The sequence below is a fragment of the Echeneis naucrates genome, chromosome 16 (genome assembly GCF_900963305.1).
Source record: "Echeneis naucrates chromosome 16, fEcheNa1.1, whole genome shotgun sequence".
NCBI classification, from domain to species: domain Eukaryota; kingdom Metazoa; phylum Chordata; class Actinopteri; order Carangiformes; family Echeneidae; genus Echeneis; species Echeneis naucrates.
This window is the reverse complement of record NC_042526.1, coordinates 3,280,197-3,295,685: the sequence shown is the minus strand read 5'-3', so window position 1 is coordinate 3,295,685 and position 15,489 is coordinate 3,280,197. Positions and strand designations below refer to the sequence as shown.

Genomic DNA, 15,489 nt, shown 5'->3' with positions numbered 1-15,489 from the left:
TGCTTTTCCCGTCAATACAAAAACAAACTAAACACACGAAGAGAAACCTGTCAACTCTAAAGACCAAAAAAAAAAAAAAAAAAAACAGCCTCATAAATTTGTCCCCTCTAATATTTCACTCATCGGTCCGTCCATACAACACGGCGCTCATTAAACTGCCATGTTTGTTAAGTGGGCGAACGTGGATCAGCAGCTCATCACTCCTGTGTGTCATGTTCATTTTTACACTTCGCACAACTGCGCCTACATGAGCCAAAATAAGCAGGTGCACTCGGAGACGCCCACGCACACGCTCGCACAACACATGCCACGCACTTGCCGTCATAAGCGCATAAATCAAATCCTAATTTCACCTCAAAGGATCTACATATTTCTTCTACCACTGGAAACTAAGTGACATGTTTTTGAGGCCCAAAATCAGCATCAGAAAAATAAAAGGAGAGGCTCGCATTAGATCATTTTCGGTGGAGTGGGTTTCACGGCGAAAGCCATTTTGAGAATATGACATATTTTCCTGTAGCTGCTACGAGCCTTATGAAAGTTTAATGAGCAGGAAAAACCTGTTAATGTATTCTTAGCTGGAAAACTCCCGAGCTGCTGCAACCTAATAGAGAAGAGTACAAAGAACGGCAGTGTGAGTGCTTCCCTGCCTGAGTCAGTCTCCAGCATTCAGTCTATCAGCGGTCATAAATATCATCCAGCTGACGGGTCACAGAGACCAGAATCTATCCGCCTCAGCTGTGTTACAAATATTTCTACTGCAGTCCCCCTTGTTCCTCCGGCCCTTAAGGATCCCCTCAAGCTCACCTTTTTCCATTTAACGGTTTCTTTTGGAGGTTGAGAAACCCGCCTGTCCCAGACTCTCCTTTAGCCAATCTTCTCTCTGCCCTCCACCCTCTTTTTTTTTTTTCCCAACGTTCATAAACCAAAAAAATCCCTCCAAGCAGTGACTTTATTCCTGCAACAGGACCGAGGGCAGGGAATTCATCACTCGCTTTGACTGAGTTACACCTCGGCTCAGCTCAAGGTCAATGCAATTACTGGACTTTCACTCACACTCTGACCCCCCCCCACCCCCTTTACCCCGGCTCTTCTCTTCACTGTATGTTTTCCTTCGGCCCCCTGACCCCACTTCTTACTCCCTCACAACCTGTGCTTTTTCTCTCTGAACTTGTTTGTCTTGTTTGTCTTTCTACTTCAAAACTTGCTCATTTTCCTTCTTCTTAAAATGATTTGTGTCTATTATTGTGTCGCACACTTTGAATAGTAAACCCCGCCGGCCAATCAGTAACGGTAACCCGGTGACCTGAGTGAGCGGAAATCTGTCTGTGATTTGATCTGAACATCACTGCAACACAGGATTTCCACACTCTGTGGTTTCAAAATGAGTCTGCTACTCTGATTATCTTCACATAAAACCCGTCGTTATCATTAGAGTTAGAGCGAAGAGCTAATTCAAGTGTTGACGGGGGACAGGTAGCATCGCAAGAGGATGCTGAACCGGTAAGATGCTGCTTTATTAGCCCGATAACGTGAGTTATTAAGTTTTACTTCATTAAATAAATGAACGAACAGGTTCTGTGTGTGACGGGCAGCTGCAGACAAGCTAACATTGGACGAGGAAAGGGTCGATCACGTGCGTAGGGAGTTGTCAGGTCTCTTTAACAACCACATAAACTGTTTGTTCTGGACCTGCTCTAAATAGAAAGTGTCATGATGCAACTCTGCTATAATTAGTTGTTATATAAATAAATTTTGATTTGATTAGATACCTAACATACCACCAGGTCCGAGCTCGAACCTAGAACCGTGATCTGTCTTACATATGGTCCTTCAAGACAAAACACAAAGTTGTTTAAAACCAAAGTGTCTGCTTCATCAACAGCGTCCTTTGGCACTTTTTCACTTGTTATACTGAAGACGGTCTTGGATGCTTCCCCACACAAAGATGCGCTGGTGTTTTTCTTTCTTTTATCCTTTTGATCAACGCTGATATTGTCAACAAAAGGATATGTGACATAAAAGAGAGGGGCACTAGACAATACAAAGACACATGATGAGGTCTATAAAAAGCAAGAGCCCTTTAGAGAGAGTGGAGACAAACAATAATAGTCACAATTGCATTGTTTTCCCTGACAATAGTCTGGGATTTTCAGTCTCTCAAGTATTTCCCTGAAGACAGGAGGCCCTACGTGCTGCTTCTTTATTGGAAATGGGGAAGTTTATGAGTCACAAAGCAGTCACCGTACTGTAAATCTCCCTTTAGTGGGACTTCTTCAACAAAGTCTTCAGGTGCAGTGTCCTTCGTGTCCAATTTTTTGCATTTTGCCAAACTGGAATAGAGATTATCTCCCCACAGCGAGGGAAATGGTGTCTGTGTTCATTAGTACAATCAAACAGCGTGGACCGGATTATCTCAGCTCAGTTAGTCAGTTTTTCTAATTTGTCCCTGCAGACGGACAGCTGTCTGTCTGTCTGCGATGTCGGATGACTGAAAGTCACCTTCAGGATAAACCAGAGCCAGTTTCACTTTGGCTGTACTGACGACTCAGCTCAGGGTGACATTGTCTTGGTTTTAAAATGTGCCGTCCAAAATCCGGCGTCCTCCAAAAGTCTCTCGCCGACGGCATCTTGACATTTAAGAAAGACGCTCTTGCTAAACGTTAAAATGTTAATTACCAACATATGTCAACGTCAAGACTTAATCCCTTTGGTAATTATCAAGGAATTTACCCTAATGCCAAAAATACTGCTACTGCTGGATGAGAGGGAAGGCCGACTGATTCTCTGCGCTGCTGTGGCTCCTCGGGTAGTTCTGTCTGGACCTTTGGACCTTTGTGTTGTGGACTGAGCAACATTTCTATTTTCTGTTGTCTAGTGTCGTGTCTTCCTAGTTAAAGAATGACTGAAACATTAAGTTATTTCATTCATTCATTCATCCATACACAGAGACAGACAGTGACCAACAACCACTCAGACCTACAGACCAGGCGACCCAAACATGACGTCTTTGGACGGAGGAAACCCACACAGGCACAGAAAGTCCCCAGGCCAGGAACCGAACCCGCGACCTCATTGTGAGGCAACAGCGCTAACCACTTTGCAGCCGTGCTGCCTTCTCTATCTCGTAAAATATAATTCAAAATGAAACTGCCAGAAGCAATTTCAAAATCATCACCTCAGCTCCCAGAGGCGACGAACCTGCACTCAGCTGAGCACATAATGACCTGTGCCTTCTTTCTAAATTGCAGCTAAGAAAAGGTTCAAGACTGCAGTATGATCAGTTATCTGTAGAAAAGACTACATTCATAACCTGGGCAAAACGGCCTTCTCCCAAATGTCTAAATAACAGAGACGATTGAGGTTTACCTGACCTGAGCTGATTGCAAGGACATGGAAGGAAATGAGAATCACAACAGGACCTGAATTGCACAGAGAAAGGGACAGATAGGGAACAGGAGGAGACACAAAGATGGCCCTCATAACGTTACACAGGTACTAAGATTAAATGATCTCTCCTCTCCTCTCTTCACTTCTCCCCTCACTTCCTCGTGAAGATCTCAATGACGTTTGGTATTCAGACCCGAGCGCCGGGTCCAAAAGTCTTTGAGGTGTCGTGGATGAGTGGCTTCAGTCTTCAGGATGGCGGTCTGTAAAACATCATCTCCATTTCCAGATCCACTTCAAACGGGGAACTCAAAAGGCTTACTGCCGAAGCTTCCACATCTCTTCAATAGCTGAAACCTTGGTTTTCAAAAGGGCTTTCATGCCGGTTGATTCATTTTCATTGTAATGGCACCGTGTAATTTCTTATCGCAGTTTGAAAGGATTCTTCTTCTGTTTTTCCTTTCATGTGTCATCACATGTTTTGATAGTTTCCTCTTTTTTTTTTTTTCCTTAGATCAAATTACTCATTAAAATGACTTCTTTGCTTATTCAGTGGAGTCATCCATTTTCCCCCAAACTACCTCAGAGTGAAATGAAATGGTAAACAGATAAACAAAAAAAAAAAAAAAAAAAAGAATCATTGCTGGGTTTGCTTTGGCTCACATTTTTTCACATAAAAACAAATGGACCACTTATCTATATGCAGACCTGCTGTATATTCACCATGTTTCTAACCAACAGAAAGGTTTGATCCACACTGACTAACACCGCCATGTCTCCTCAGGTGAATGTGTTACATATTATGCTTGAGTGGTGTGATGGATTACGATCCCTCAGGCTATAATATGAAACGGCCACACATGGTTTTCGTGCTGAAAGACTCACAGTAAGGTCCTACATCAGCACATTTACTGCCAAAGTTATTTTGATGACTTGATGATTTGTGTATTTCCTTTTGTTTGTATCCTTCGTGGTTGTTTTTGGTGGTTTGGAAAAGGGAGACATTATCATCGACTTCCTGACGTTGACAGCTGCCGGTTGTCTCTTTGAGGGTCAGTAAAGACAGAAACATGCTGGGATGCGTTCATCCTTTCAGTTTCTTTCAGTTTCTGTGACAAAAATCTTTGTGGTCAGTAGAAGAAGATACTCTGTATTTGATCTCGTCGTAACCAGAAACAAACAAACAAACAAACAAAGCAAACAAACCGAAGATGTACAGAGATGGAAGCTCGTGTCAGAGAAGCTTCGGTGATTCATTATAATAATATTATACGTAGGATGTGGTGCAGCCCCCTTCGTTGGTGAGAGACCCAAAGCACCTGGTTTTCCATGCAGTCTTGTTCTGGTATGTCCTACGAGACATCTGATTCCAGGAGACTGCCTGCCCTGATGTTTTTAACATCGGGACCACGTCTGGCCTGAATCTCCTCGACGCAGTCGTGTCTGGGAACTCGAGCTGTTTCTGAGGTCGACCTTCAGCTGCCTGCTCCCCTTTGTCACTCCCCACCGCAGACGAGGGACTCTGGTGCTTCTCCTTTTCCCGGACAACAACGTGGGATACATTCAAGACCTCCCTGACAAAGTGAGCGAACTATTGAACAGAATTTCACAAACCAACCGGATCAGACTTAATTTGATCCGCAGTGGCTTGAAATAATGAACCAGACCTGTTCTCTCAGTCGTGGAGTCCCGTTGCTCCAAGCTACATCCACTTGAACCTCTGCCTTCACTTCCTCCCAGTCACGACCCATGAATACCTAATACTGTAAGAAATGCCGACGCCAAGAAAGTTTTCTGGAGCTTTAATGAGAATTGGGATTAAAAAACAGTAGGTGTGTGCGTGTTGCTGTTGAAACAGATATCATACCTATAACTCCTAAACCATCAAGGAATTCCTCTTCAAACTGCAGGACTTCATTTGGCCATATTCAATAAAGCAGCATGTTTTTATATCCTAATATTGCTACTTTTGCCACCAGCATTGTCGCTGCTATCATTAAAACAGGAAACAGAGTCATGAAAGTCTCATAAAAGCTAAATTCGAAATGTTGTGCAGCTGAATTGGGCCGGACACTGCAGGTCTAAGTGTGTGTTTAATTTGAAGTGTTACGGTTTTTCACAAACTGCAGGTAGACGAGCTATCCTGGGCCACATTAGGACAGAAATAAACACCATATTTCCTCTCTGCTGTCAGCTTTTATCAGATAACTTGAAATTACGTATACTTATATAAATTACATTATTGAATATTAGATTTTGAGTTTAAACTCGCATGCTTTCAGTTGAAAGAAGACACGGGCCTTTCATATATCAAATCAGTTGCATCTGTTTTGCTATAGGGGAACACAGGTTGTTATTTTGTACAGTGCAATTTCAGCAGCCAGCTTGAGGGACAAGTAAATTACAATGTAATTGGACAGATGATAGTACCGCTGCTCTTGGCTTCGTATCCACGTCACAGGTGGTTGATAAATAATCTGCCGAGAAATAACATCAGACATCTTGCTAGATGATGGAAGTTACGGGATTTTTTTCCACGTAGTTTCATCGCGTCACCTTTTAGAAGAGCCTTTTGGGTTTACCTGCTTGTCAAGTCCGTACTTAGATGTGGATATATGTGTGCGAGCCCACAGTTTGACCCGAGCTGAGGATTTTATCCGACTGAGTTACAACGTATTGGCCCAGTCATCCGTCTGTTCCACGGCCCCTGTGCAATTGTAATTGCATCAGTGCAGAGTTGATTTTTTATTAGACACCTTTTCCCAAAGTCCCCAGGCTCATTTTCCTTTATTAGACCGAGTCTGGAAAGACAATGCAGAGCCTCATGCCACCACATGCAGAGTCCCTCCAGGCGAAACTTCATTCCAAAGTGAGCGAGTGATAAGTGGGCAGAGCTGAGACCACTGAGGGGATTTGGCTGCTCGTGTCCGCCTCTGTCCTGTTCACACAAGTATTTCCACGAAGCTGTGAGGAAAAATGTCCTCCAAAGCCTGCAAAAAGCAACACGGGGTCGCCCCATCATGTAAAATATGAGGTGTTTGTGAGTTTGATGATGTTCACCTCTCCTGCACACGAAGATGAAGAAATGTATATCTAATACAGGACACGGCCTCCTAGAAAAGGGAGCAGAAGTGTGTTTTTGAGCATTAAAGTTTATTCTCGACTTTGGAAGTTGTTGTAATCAATTCCTTTAGTGAGAACTGAACCAACAGTTATCAGGAATGTGAAAAAGGTCACCTGTAGCGATGAAAAAAAGATTTATTGCAGACCGATTCTGCAGTTCCACTCTTCATTACATCTCTCAGCTAAAGGTTTTCTCAAGTGTTTCTGTTCCCGTCTCTGTCATGTCAAGGCCGCAAACTCGTCTTGATTCACTTTGAGGAAACGAGCGTGGCTCTGCGTCAACTTGATTCATCTGCCCAAACGGCCGAGTTATCAGCCGATGGTTCTTTTCGAGGCATTTCAGCAGCAGCTTTTTAGGAATATCTCAGTTCCAACTCCAAAGTAGTACCGAGGACAACGATGATGAAATGAAGGTCTCAAATCGACTGTCAGCAACTTCTACAATTCACAGCAAACCTTTCAACTCTTTAGGATCCCAGCTGGTACAAACACCGTCTGTCCCCCGAAGATCTTGTTCTCACTTTACATAACAAGTACAGTGATGAAGACCATGAACTGTGGTAGAGCTGGTCTGTCTCAGGCTCTGCTTCGCTGTTTGTCCGTCGTCGTTGGGCCTCACATGCCAACGTGAAGTCTGACGGCAGATGTCGGACAGGAAGTCTATCTCACCGTAGACTGAAGCAGCAGCTGCAACACATCCAGCAGCGTAAAGAAAAGTCTGTGGATAACTGAAAGCCTAAGAGGATATTGTTAGCAGCCACTTCACTGGAGTAGAACTGGACTCATGACTGCAGCTGTTTTATTTGCAGTTATTCATAGGCCCCTTTATTTTAAGCTTTCCCAGCCTTCCATTTATTATCCATAAGATGATAAATTTGTGTTTTTTTTTTTAAGAACCAAATCTCATCTCAGTGCATCTGTTGCTGTCTTTGCATCGTGTTTCTCGTGTTGTTTATGCCAGTTTTAAGCCGACGTGGGCCTTAACTTCAATTAGCTGCTGCAGATAATGTTTAACGCAGGTTGTCACTTCTAATTCCGTCGATTTGAATCCAGCCTCAGCAGCTTGGGTCACACCAGTGAGGGCTGGAAACACGTCTTAGCCTGACACATGGACGCTGCGTTATGGATTTTTCCTGATGACCAGGACGATTATGGAGCCGTCTGTAGCGCAAACAACAATAAAACCAGAAGCACATTTTCGCTCCTTTGACAATATCCTTTTTATTTTCATGTTGACAGCACCTTGTAAATATTGAAGTAAGTGTTTTTGCTCACTGGTGGTATCGTGGTATTGAAGGGGGGGGGGGGGGTTTATTCTGGTCCAGACTTGCTCAGACTGCTGGTAGCGTCCTTTAGTTGAGTGGTGGGGCTCATAAATCTGCACATTGCAAACACTCACACACCACCAAGCCGGTTCGTATTCGCTTTGTATCCAGCGTTGTTTGTCTTACCTGACCGTCTTCTCTCCCTCCTTCTCTTCTTCATTCATGAAAATGTAATGTACCTTTAAACATTGGTAAATCACAGTGATTTTTCTGCCATTACAATAATTACCATAAACAAACAAACCCATTACAGGAAGATTTGCATCTGGCCTCCGCGAAGCATTGTGTATTATCTGATACAGGCTGAAGGCTGCCATAAAATGTGGAGGGGCTGTTTCTCCGGAATAAGATGCTTTTCTTTTACCTTAAATTGAACCAAAGTGCTGAGAGCCGCCGGTGATGGCAGATGGTGAATGGAGTGGAAGAATCATACAGAAAATTACCCCTAATGTGTTTATCTTTTCAACATGTTTACCTGGAAACGTGTAACAATCGGCCACCCTGCGTTTTTATTTATGAAAGCTGGAAAAACATGAGAAATTGCAGCTAAAATCGAGTCCAGCTGCAATGTTGTGTATCACTGTGACAAACTTAAGTGGCCTGTACTTGAGTATTTTAATGTGCTTTGCAAAATGACTCAATTTTGGTTAATTTGCAGCACATCGTGTGAAACGTCGCGTTGATGGATGCCGTTGTCTGACAGTGGAAAGTGCTCTGACTTCTGTTATTACAATATTTATACTGGATTAAAAGGATGTCCGCTCCGAGAACGACAACTGGAAAGATAACTATAACAAAAACAACGTTAACATCCAAACAGGCGAGGAAGCCGCTCTCAGAACATCTACTGCAGATCTACGGCGGTTTTATCACACTTTTTAATCTACCATGTGGAAATGAACGTGTTGAGCCTCGATGGATTTCACGTCTAGTTCACCAGAAGAACACAAATTTCACCTGCCAGTGAATTTGTGTGTGTTGTGATTAAAAGCTGCACAATGCCAAGTGCAATATCTAAACAGCAGGCGCTGCAATTTCTATTTTCTTCGATTACATTTTTTTGGTGCTTTTATAAAATAGTGCTTAAATTGATCACATGGATAACTTCACCAAAGTCACCGCCGTTACAGTTGTGTTGTTAAAGTTAGATGGAGCATGAATGTCGTTTTAGTTCACTGGGGGGAAATGCAATCAGTCAAATGTTTGTATGTCCCCATTTTTCCTCGTTTCTCTGGAATGATGGCAGACTGCGATTCCCGCTGAGCCCACGTGACATGTTAGAAATATAAAAGTTCACCTGGCATGACTTCTAACATTTCTAAAGGTTAAAGCCATTTGGTCATTAGTTTACACTTCCTGCACGCTCCCTGCAGAATGCTTTGTTGTTTTGTTTTCTAAACTTCATTTAAATGCCCTGCGAGCATTCGAGATGGTCTGAAATATGAGCGTTCCAGCTGCCTGTGGAGGAGATCTCAGCTGAACACGAGCCAGATGTTGAGAGGGCATAAAATGAGTCATTATCTCCAAGACAAATATGTAAACCTCACATCTCCCACAGTGTAACTGTGTCAGCATCCACGGTCTGCCTCCGCTGTCCTCTTCAGAAGAGCAGCTAAAGTTGGAGCTTCGCGTCGTTGAAGCAATGAGGAAAACGTTTCTACACGTACAGCGCTGCGGCGTTTATCTTATCAGTGATCAGCTCCACTCCTGAATGACCTGAGTGTGAGAGACTATTGATCTGTGTGGGTGAGCTCCTGAGGACGATACGACTTTTGCCTCACTTTTAGTTAATAAATACACAACTTAATGCAAATAGCACTGCTTTGCCTTTCTGTTTGTGTTATTGTTGATGTTAGGATGTTGTCTGTTGGCTTGTTTCCTGAATTTTTCTGGTTTGAATCTAAAAAGAATTTCTTAACGCCATGTTGGCTTTTTTAAAATGATAATTTTCAGTGCGTTTAGTCGTCTTGACTCAAATGCAAATCTGTGTGTGTGTCCACCTTTGTGTGAGGTCTGAGGCCAGACAAGCCACAGAACTGCAGGCTGCTCTTCGGAGAAGATGGACACTGGCTTGTAAACTTGTTTTCTTCCACAAACGCACAGAGACACATACAACCACACACACACACACAACCACACACCACACGCACACAGTTTTTTTTTTTTCCAAACCACCCCGGGGAAGAGACGAGGCTTTCAAGGCGACTCTGGAATCTTCAGTCAACCAGAAAAAAAAAGATTTTTATTTATTTTTATTTATTTTTTTTTTCATATCCAAAACTGAGCCTGTTGTGTGTGTGTGTGTGTGTATATCCGTAGGTGTGTCTGTGTGTTTAAAACAGAGAGAGACAGAGAGAAGAAAATGGAGAAAACACAATAAAAAGCGTGGAGGACGCCTTCATGACTTTCCAATTCAGCTCTAATCAGCTGCTGCGCCGGACTGAACCCATCACTGCTCTTCCTGCTTTTTTGCTTTATGAGAGATAATGTGTGGGTCAGTTCATAAAGTGGCGGTAATGCCACAGAGACGTCAGAGATGTGTGCAGAGCAGAACAACGCTCCTGGAATGAGGGACGACTATTATAAAACGGCACAGAGCCTATTTGTCCCGATAAGAGACACTCCGTCCAGCTTCTTCAGTCTTTGAAAAGTGGAACGCACTTTGCCGTGCCTGGATGAAAGCACTCACCCTTGGTCGTGTCAATTTGTCAATTTTGCTCTTTTTTCTGTCAATGCTACTTTTTTTCCCCTTTATACTCATACAGTTAGAGACAAATTAGTTCTGATGTCTCTCTCTCTGTCTCTCTTTGTCTCTCCACAGGGAGATGAAGTACTGACTGTCATTAAAACTAAAGCTCAGTGGCCAGCGTGGCAGCCGCTCAACCTGTAAGTATCATTCAATGTCGCTGCTGTGAGCGATATGATTGAAACGAAAAAAAAAAAAGAAGTCAGATCTAAGTTTAAATGTTATTTTTGCTCTGTATGAATATTCATATCACTCAGCAGCTGACCTGTACTTTGTTCAGGCCCAGTATATGCCTGGTCCACAGCCTGAATGACGCCAGTTCTTGTGCATCCAACAGCAAAAGATATCTGCTGAAATTTACCGAGCTATGGACAGGAAGTTAGATTTTTCTTACAGGGTCGCCACCACATCTGGATAGTTTGACATTTGGACCTCCTTTTCTGGACATCTTACAGTGCAGGCTCCTCCAAAACATTCAGCCGTTCATGGACTGCACTTATGTGGCACCTCGGTAGTCCTAATGTTCATCAGCTGAGGCAGTTCAGGGTTCAGAATCAACATGCGGACATGTTGGAAACGCAGAGACAGCGTAGATATTAAGGCAAACTCTGTGTGAGCTGAGTCAGAAAGTGACTGATCAAAATAACACAAACAGACCAAACGGAGTGGACACGAGGGAGCAATGAAAACAGCCATGAACACCCGATAATAAAATCTATAGCCTAATTAATTTGTGAAAGATCGTCGGTACAGTAAGTCTGATATGCATTTCAGGCCCAGTATGAAATTATAGGAGTAATAAAAATAACGGCGACAGTTCGTCTCTACAGGAGCGAATATTTTTTTTCCTGAACGAGCCCCTGCACTTAAGAAATGAGACGATCGAAAGGATGTTTTCATTTAGGATACACCTGTGCTTCCTTTCCTCTCCGTCTTCCATCTGTCTCTCCTCCAAATTTGTCTCACCAGTGGCTGACGGTCGCCAAATGGCATTTTGGTAGACGCCGTCCTGCCCTCCATGTTTGAACGTCCTTGATGATGGTGGACTTTGATCAGTTTTCATCGTCGCAGGCCAGAGGACGGAGGAGCGAGGAAGAAAGGAAGTGTAATTAGCGGAATGGAAAGCCCTTTCCTTTGACGCAGAAATTGACAGAGCGTCTCAGAGGAGCTCCGGCTCTCAGATGTCAGTAGAAACAAACCCAGAAGCCTGAAGTTCAGAGTTCATCTGCGTATTTGGTCTTCTATTCAAGCAAAGTAATGCGCTATAACTCCGGAGAAATTTTAATTTAAAGGTTCACTGCGGCCGTGGCATCCACGTTGAGATATTCATCATATTTTTAGCAGGACTGTGAAAAATATAAAGTTGCTGTTGGATGAAAACCTTTTATTGTGGTGGACAAAATACTGGCCAGCATTAGCTGCAATGAGAGTTTTTGTCCAGTGGCCAAAATAAAAACAAGGCGGATTTTCTCCTTTCATGAAAACTTATTGTTCTGGAGGCCAACAAAACATCTGTTGAAAAGCTGCCAGAGCATTTCTTCAAGCCAAGACAAGTCTAGATTTTTTTTTTTTTTTTCTAAACCAAAACAAAGTCTGCTTATCAAGCACGTATGCTGTACTGTCAGAAAAACTACGTTAGGACGGATAAGATGATGCACAGAAACGGAAAGAGGAACATATTAATTCATAATAAACACTTTTTTTGGTACGACAATTTCCAATAATGCCACCTGAATCTTCTACATCTAACTTTTAATTATGTGCCGTGTGAAATTCTAACCTGTCAGCGAGGAGTGAATTCTAATTTGTCATAAAAAGTTCTGATAGAAATGTGTGAATATTAATAAACTTAATTGTAACTGTTTCAGGATTCCCTCCTTTATACAGCCTCTTAAAAGCCTTCCTTGTCTGAATAAGTCGCACTCTCTGGCATCGTGTGCACTCTTTGGAATTAGTTCAAGAGCAATTAGAAACTTATCACAGCTCTAGCCCTCAGGACAGCACACACACACACACACACACACACACAAATGTACTGTATCTTTCACCGAACATCTGTTTAATTACTCCTCCTAGCGTTGTCTGTCATTTGCAATATATTGTGCCGCTATTATTTTTACTAATGAGAACATCCACACACATATGTGCGCTGTCGCACTGTGACTCTGAAATACTTGCCCATTTTTTCAAATCTTGCATGCAGAGTTGTCAAGTTGCTCTAAAAGAGTTTGTGGTTTGGGTGAGATGTAATAATTAAGGATTGCAAAGATGAAGGGGAGCTTTTCCTCCAAAGAAACTTCAAATTAGCTTGTTATTTTATTCACAACGCATTGTTATAATCGGGAGGTTGTGGATATGCAAAAAGAATATCTCGTTATGAGTTATTTCCTGCCTCTAATTGGATATCTTGGAGCCTCATTATCCAGCAATTAGTAGAGGGTGACTCGGGTCAGAGCTTGTGACATCGGAGGTGAGCTGTAAAATGTTTCTCCTGAGATGATTATGTTAAAAATATACTAATTAAAGCAGCATTTAGGATTCTTCTTTTGCTCTTTCTCTAATGATATTCCCTGTCACCATTGGCAGGCGAGCGGCTCCATCAGCAGAGTTTTCTGTGGACCGGACCCGTCACCTCATGTCCTTCCTCACCATGCTTGGGCCCAGTCCAGACTGGAACGTGGGGCTGTCCGGAGAGGACCTCTGCACCAAGGAGTGCGGCTGGGTGCAGAGGCTGGTGACAGACCTCATTCCCTGGGACGCAGGCACCGACGGCGGCGTCACATATGAGGTAGTCTCATCCCCATCCACCTAAATGTTCGCCGGTAGTTGCAGAAACCTGCGGAGGCGTGATATCTAGTCGAGGGGTTGCGGTTGGATCAGTTTTCTAAAGCTCCGTGTAGGACCGAGGGGAAATGACCTGCAACCCTCCTGAAGTGAAGAGTTAAAGATAAAACCTGAGATACGTCTCTTGTCCAACAACCAACTTCAGCTTTTAACGCTCAGCCTCAGATGAATGAATGCTAACATTACAAATGGAGTTTTAGTGTTTGTCAAAGAAGTGACAAACGAACGACGCTCGTGCCGTAATGGTGCTGTTGCATCTGTAATAGCTGCAATCTGTTTGGCAGCTAGTTCAAAGCAATTGTTGTCAATTTTTTTAAGAGCTAAATAGAAAAAAATGGATTCTTTTATGTGTTTAATGCGTGAAGCTGTGCTAATGTCGATCGTTGGGAACAATGTGAGTTTGATCTAGATCATTGGAGATGGTCACATTTTGTTATTCACTGCCAAGAATAAAAAAAATGGCTGTTTACAGCAATAGATTTTAGTCGGAGATGGATCTGTTGTTTCAGGGTAGACTGCATCACTTTGCACAGCTGTTGGCAGGAAGCCTTTCTATTAAACTGCCACACAGAGAGACACTCGACTTCCGCCTGCCTCTGACGCCGTTTGACTCCTTTAAGTTTCCGTCATCCGCTGAATTAAAGGTGCTCATCCATATTCACCCCCTGTTTGGAGAGTACAGCAGTTTATTTATAGTTTACAAGCTCATGAATAAACAAGGAGTTTATCTGGCAGAAGGGAGGCATGAATATCTCTCACTTAGATAATACCAGATCTCTTTCAGCTGCTGTTACTTCCTCCATGTGATGGTGAGAGTTCAGGACCAGGTTTTTTTTTTGTTTTTTTTGGCCTCATATCAAGTAGCATCTTTATGTATTCTCAGTTTTTAAAATGTTGTGATCAAGACAACAATTTAGCCAGTCGGTGCTGTTAAGCTTCTTTTTATTTTATTTTATTTTAATTTTTTTAGATTAGACTGTGATATTTCTTTTCTGTAAATTACATCTCGTTTCATCCTGCTCTGAAGTCAACTGTCTACAAAATGTAGACTATAACAAAAGTCAGCCAGTCAGCAGGGCATTCACATTGCTGTTGACTTGGTTCTGGGGGATCTTTAAACTGCTGTTGCGCCGCTTTTACTCTGGAAAATATCCCCTTGAAAATATGACATTTAGTCTTGTAAAGTTCACCAGCAGACTGAATATTTATTCTCCAACACAGCAGACATTAAATGAGTGCCACCTACAGACAGAGTTATGGGATTACACACCTGACAGACACTGACTGTACGAAAAGCAAAATCTTTCTGTTTTCTTTTTATGGACAAACGTTGTAATTTTTGATAGCCGTCAAAAAGTAAGAGACAGATGTGCCCTGTTCGGTCTCACACAAGAGTTTCTCAACCAAAAACGTGAACTTGCAAACTACAAAGAGAATCGCTGACACACTACAGCACAGTGGATGATGATACGGCTTCAGTACTGCTGCATGTATTATATCAGAAGTTGGTCTAAAACTTTAAACAACAGTTGATTTAACCTGAAAGAAGAAAGAGAATGATTCATATTTGTCTTTTTTTTTTTTTTAAGTTCTAACAGTATGTAGGAACTCATAACATCACACACACACACGAGAAACAGTCGCATTAAAACACCTTTAATAGAACATTTAACTGGATATATATAATGCATACAGTGATCAAAGAGAAGCAGGTGTGGATGGCTTATTGTGACCGCTGACAGCTAGCTGTGTCTCCATTTAAGGTCAGAAAGGAGGATAAAACCGGTGCAGCTGTTCTGTCGCTCCAGAGAAATGATGCTGTCCTTGTTTGGGAAAAAAAAAAAGCCTGTTCCACAGACGTGCTGCTGTCAGATTAGTATTCTGTGTCCCGCAAATAATTCCCACGTCCTAAATATCAGTGGTTCAACATTGATTATTTAAACAATTTCTCAGCGGTAGACTTTCTTCCTTCAGGCTCCTCAACATTGGCCAGTTATTCAGTTTGACCTTTAAAAATCCAAATCGGTCGACTTCTATCAGAAACACCGGAGCAGATGTTGCCAA

At 42.6% G+C, this 15,489-nt stretch overlaps 1 protein-coding gene across 2 annotated transcripts in view; it reads left to right on the top strand.

Moving 5' to 3' along the window:
• The window catches only part of LOC115056034 (spondin-1-like), a 66,684-nt gene that overhangs the window by 41,246 nt on the left and 9,949 nt on the right, over positions 1-15,489 (top strand). For both annotated transcript variants that reach the window (XM_029522263.1, XM_029522262.1), the window contains exons 7-8: positions 10,657-10,721; positions 13,168-13,369. In XM_029522263.1, the coding sequence (XP_029378123.1) occupies positions 10,657-10,721; positions 13,168-13,369 (267 nt within the window). The remainder of the gene's footprint in view (positions 1-10,656; positions 10,722-13,167; positions 13,370-15,489) is intronic.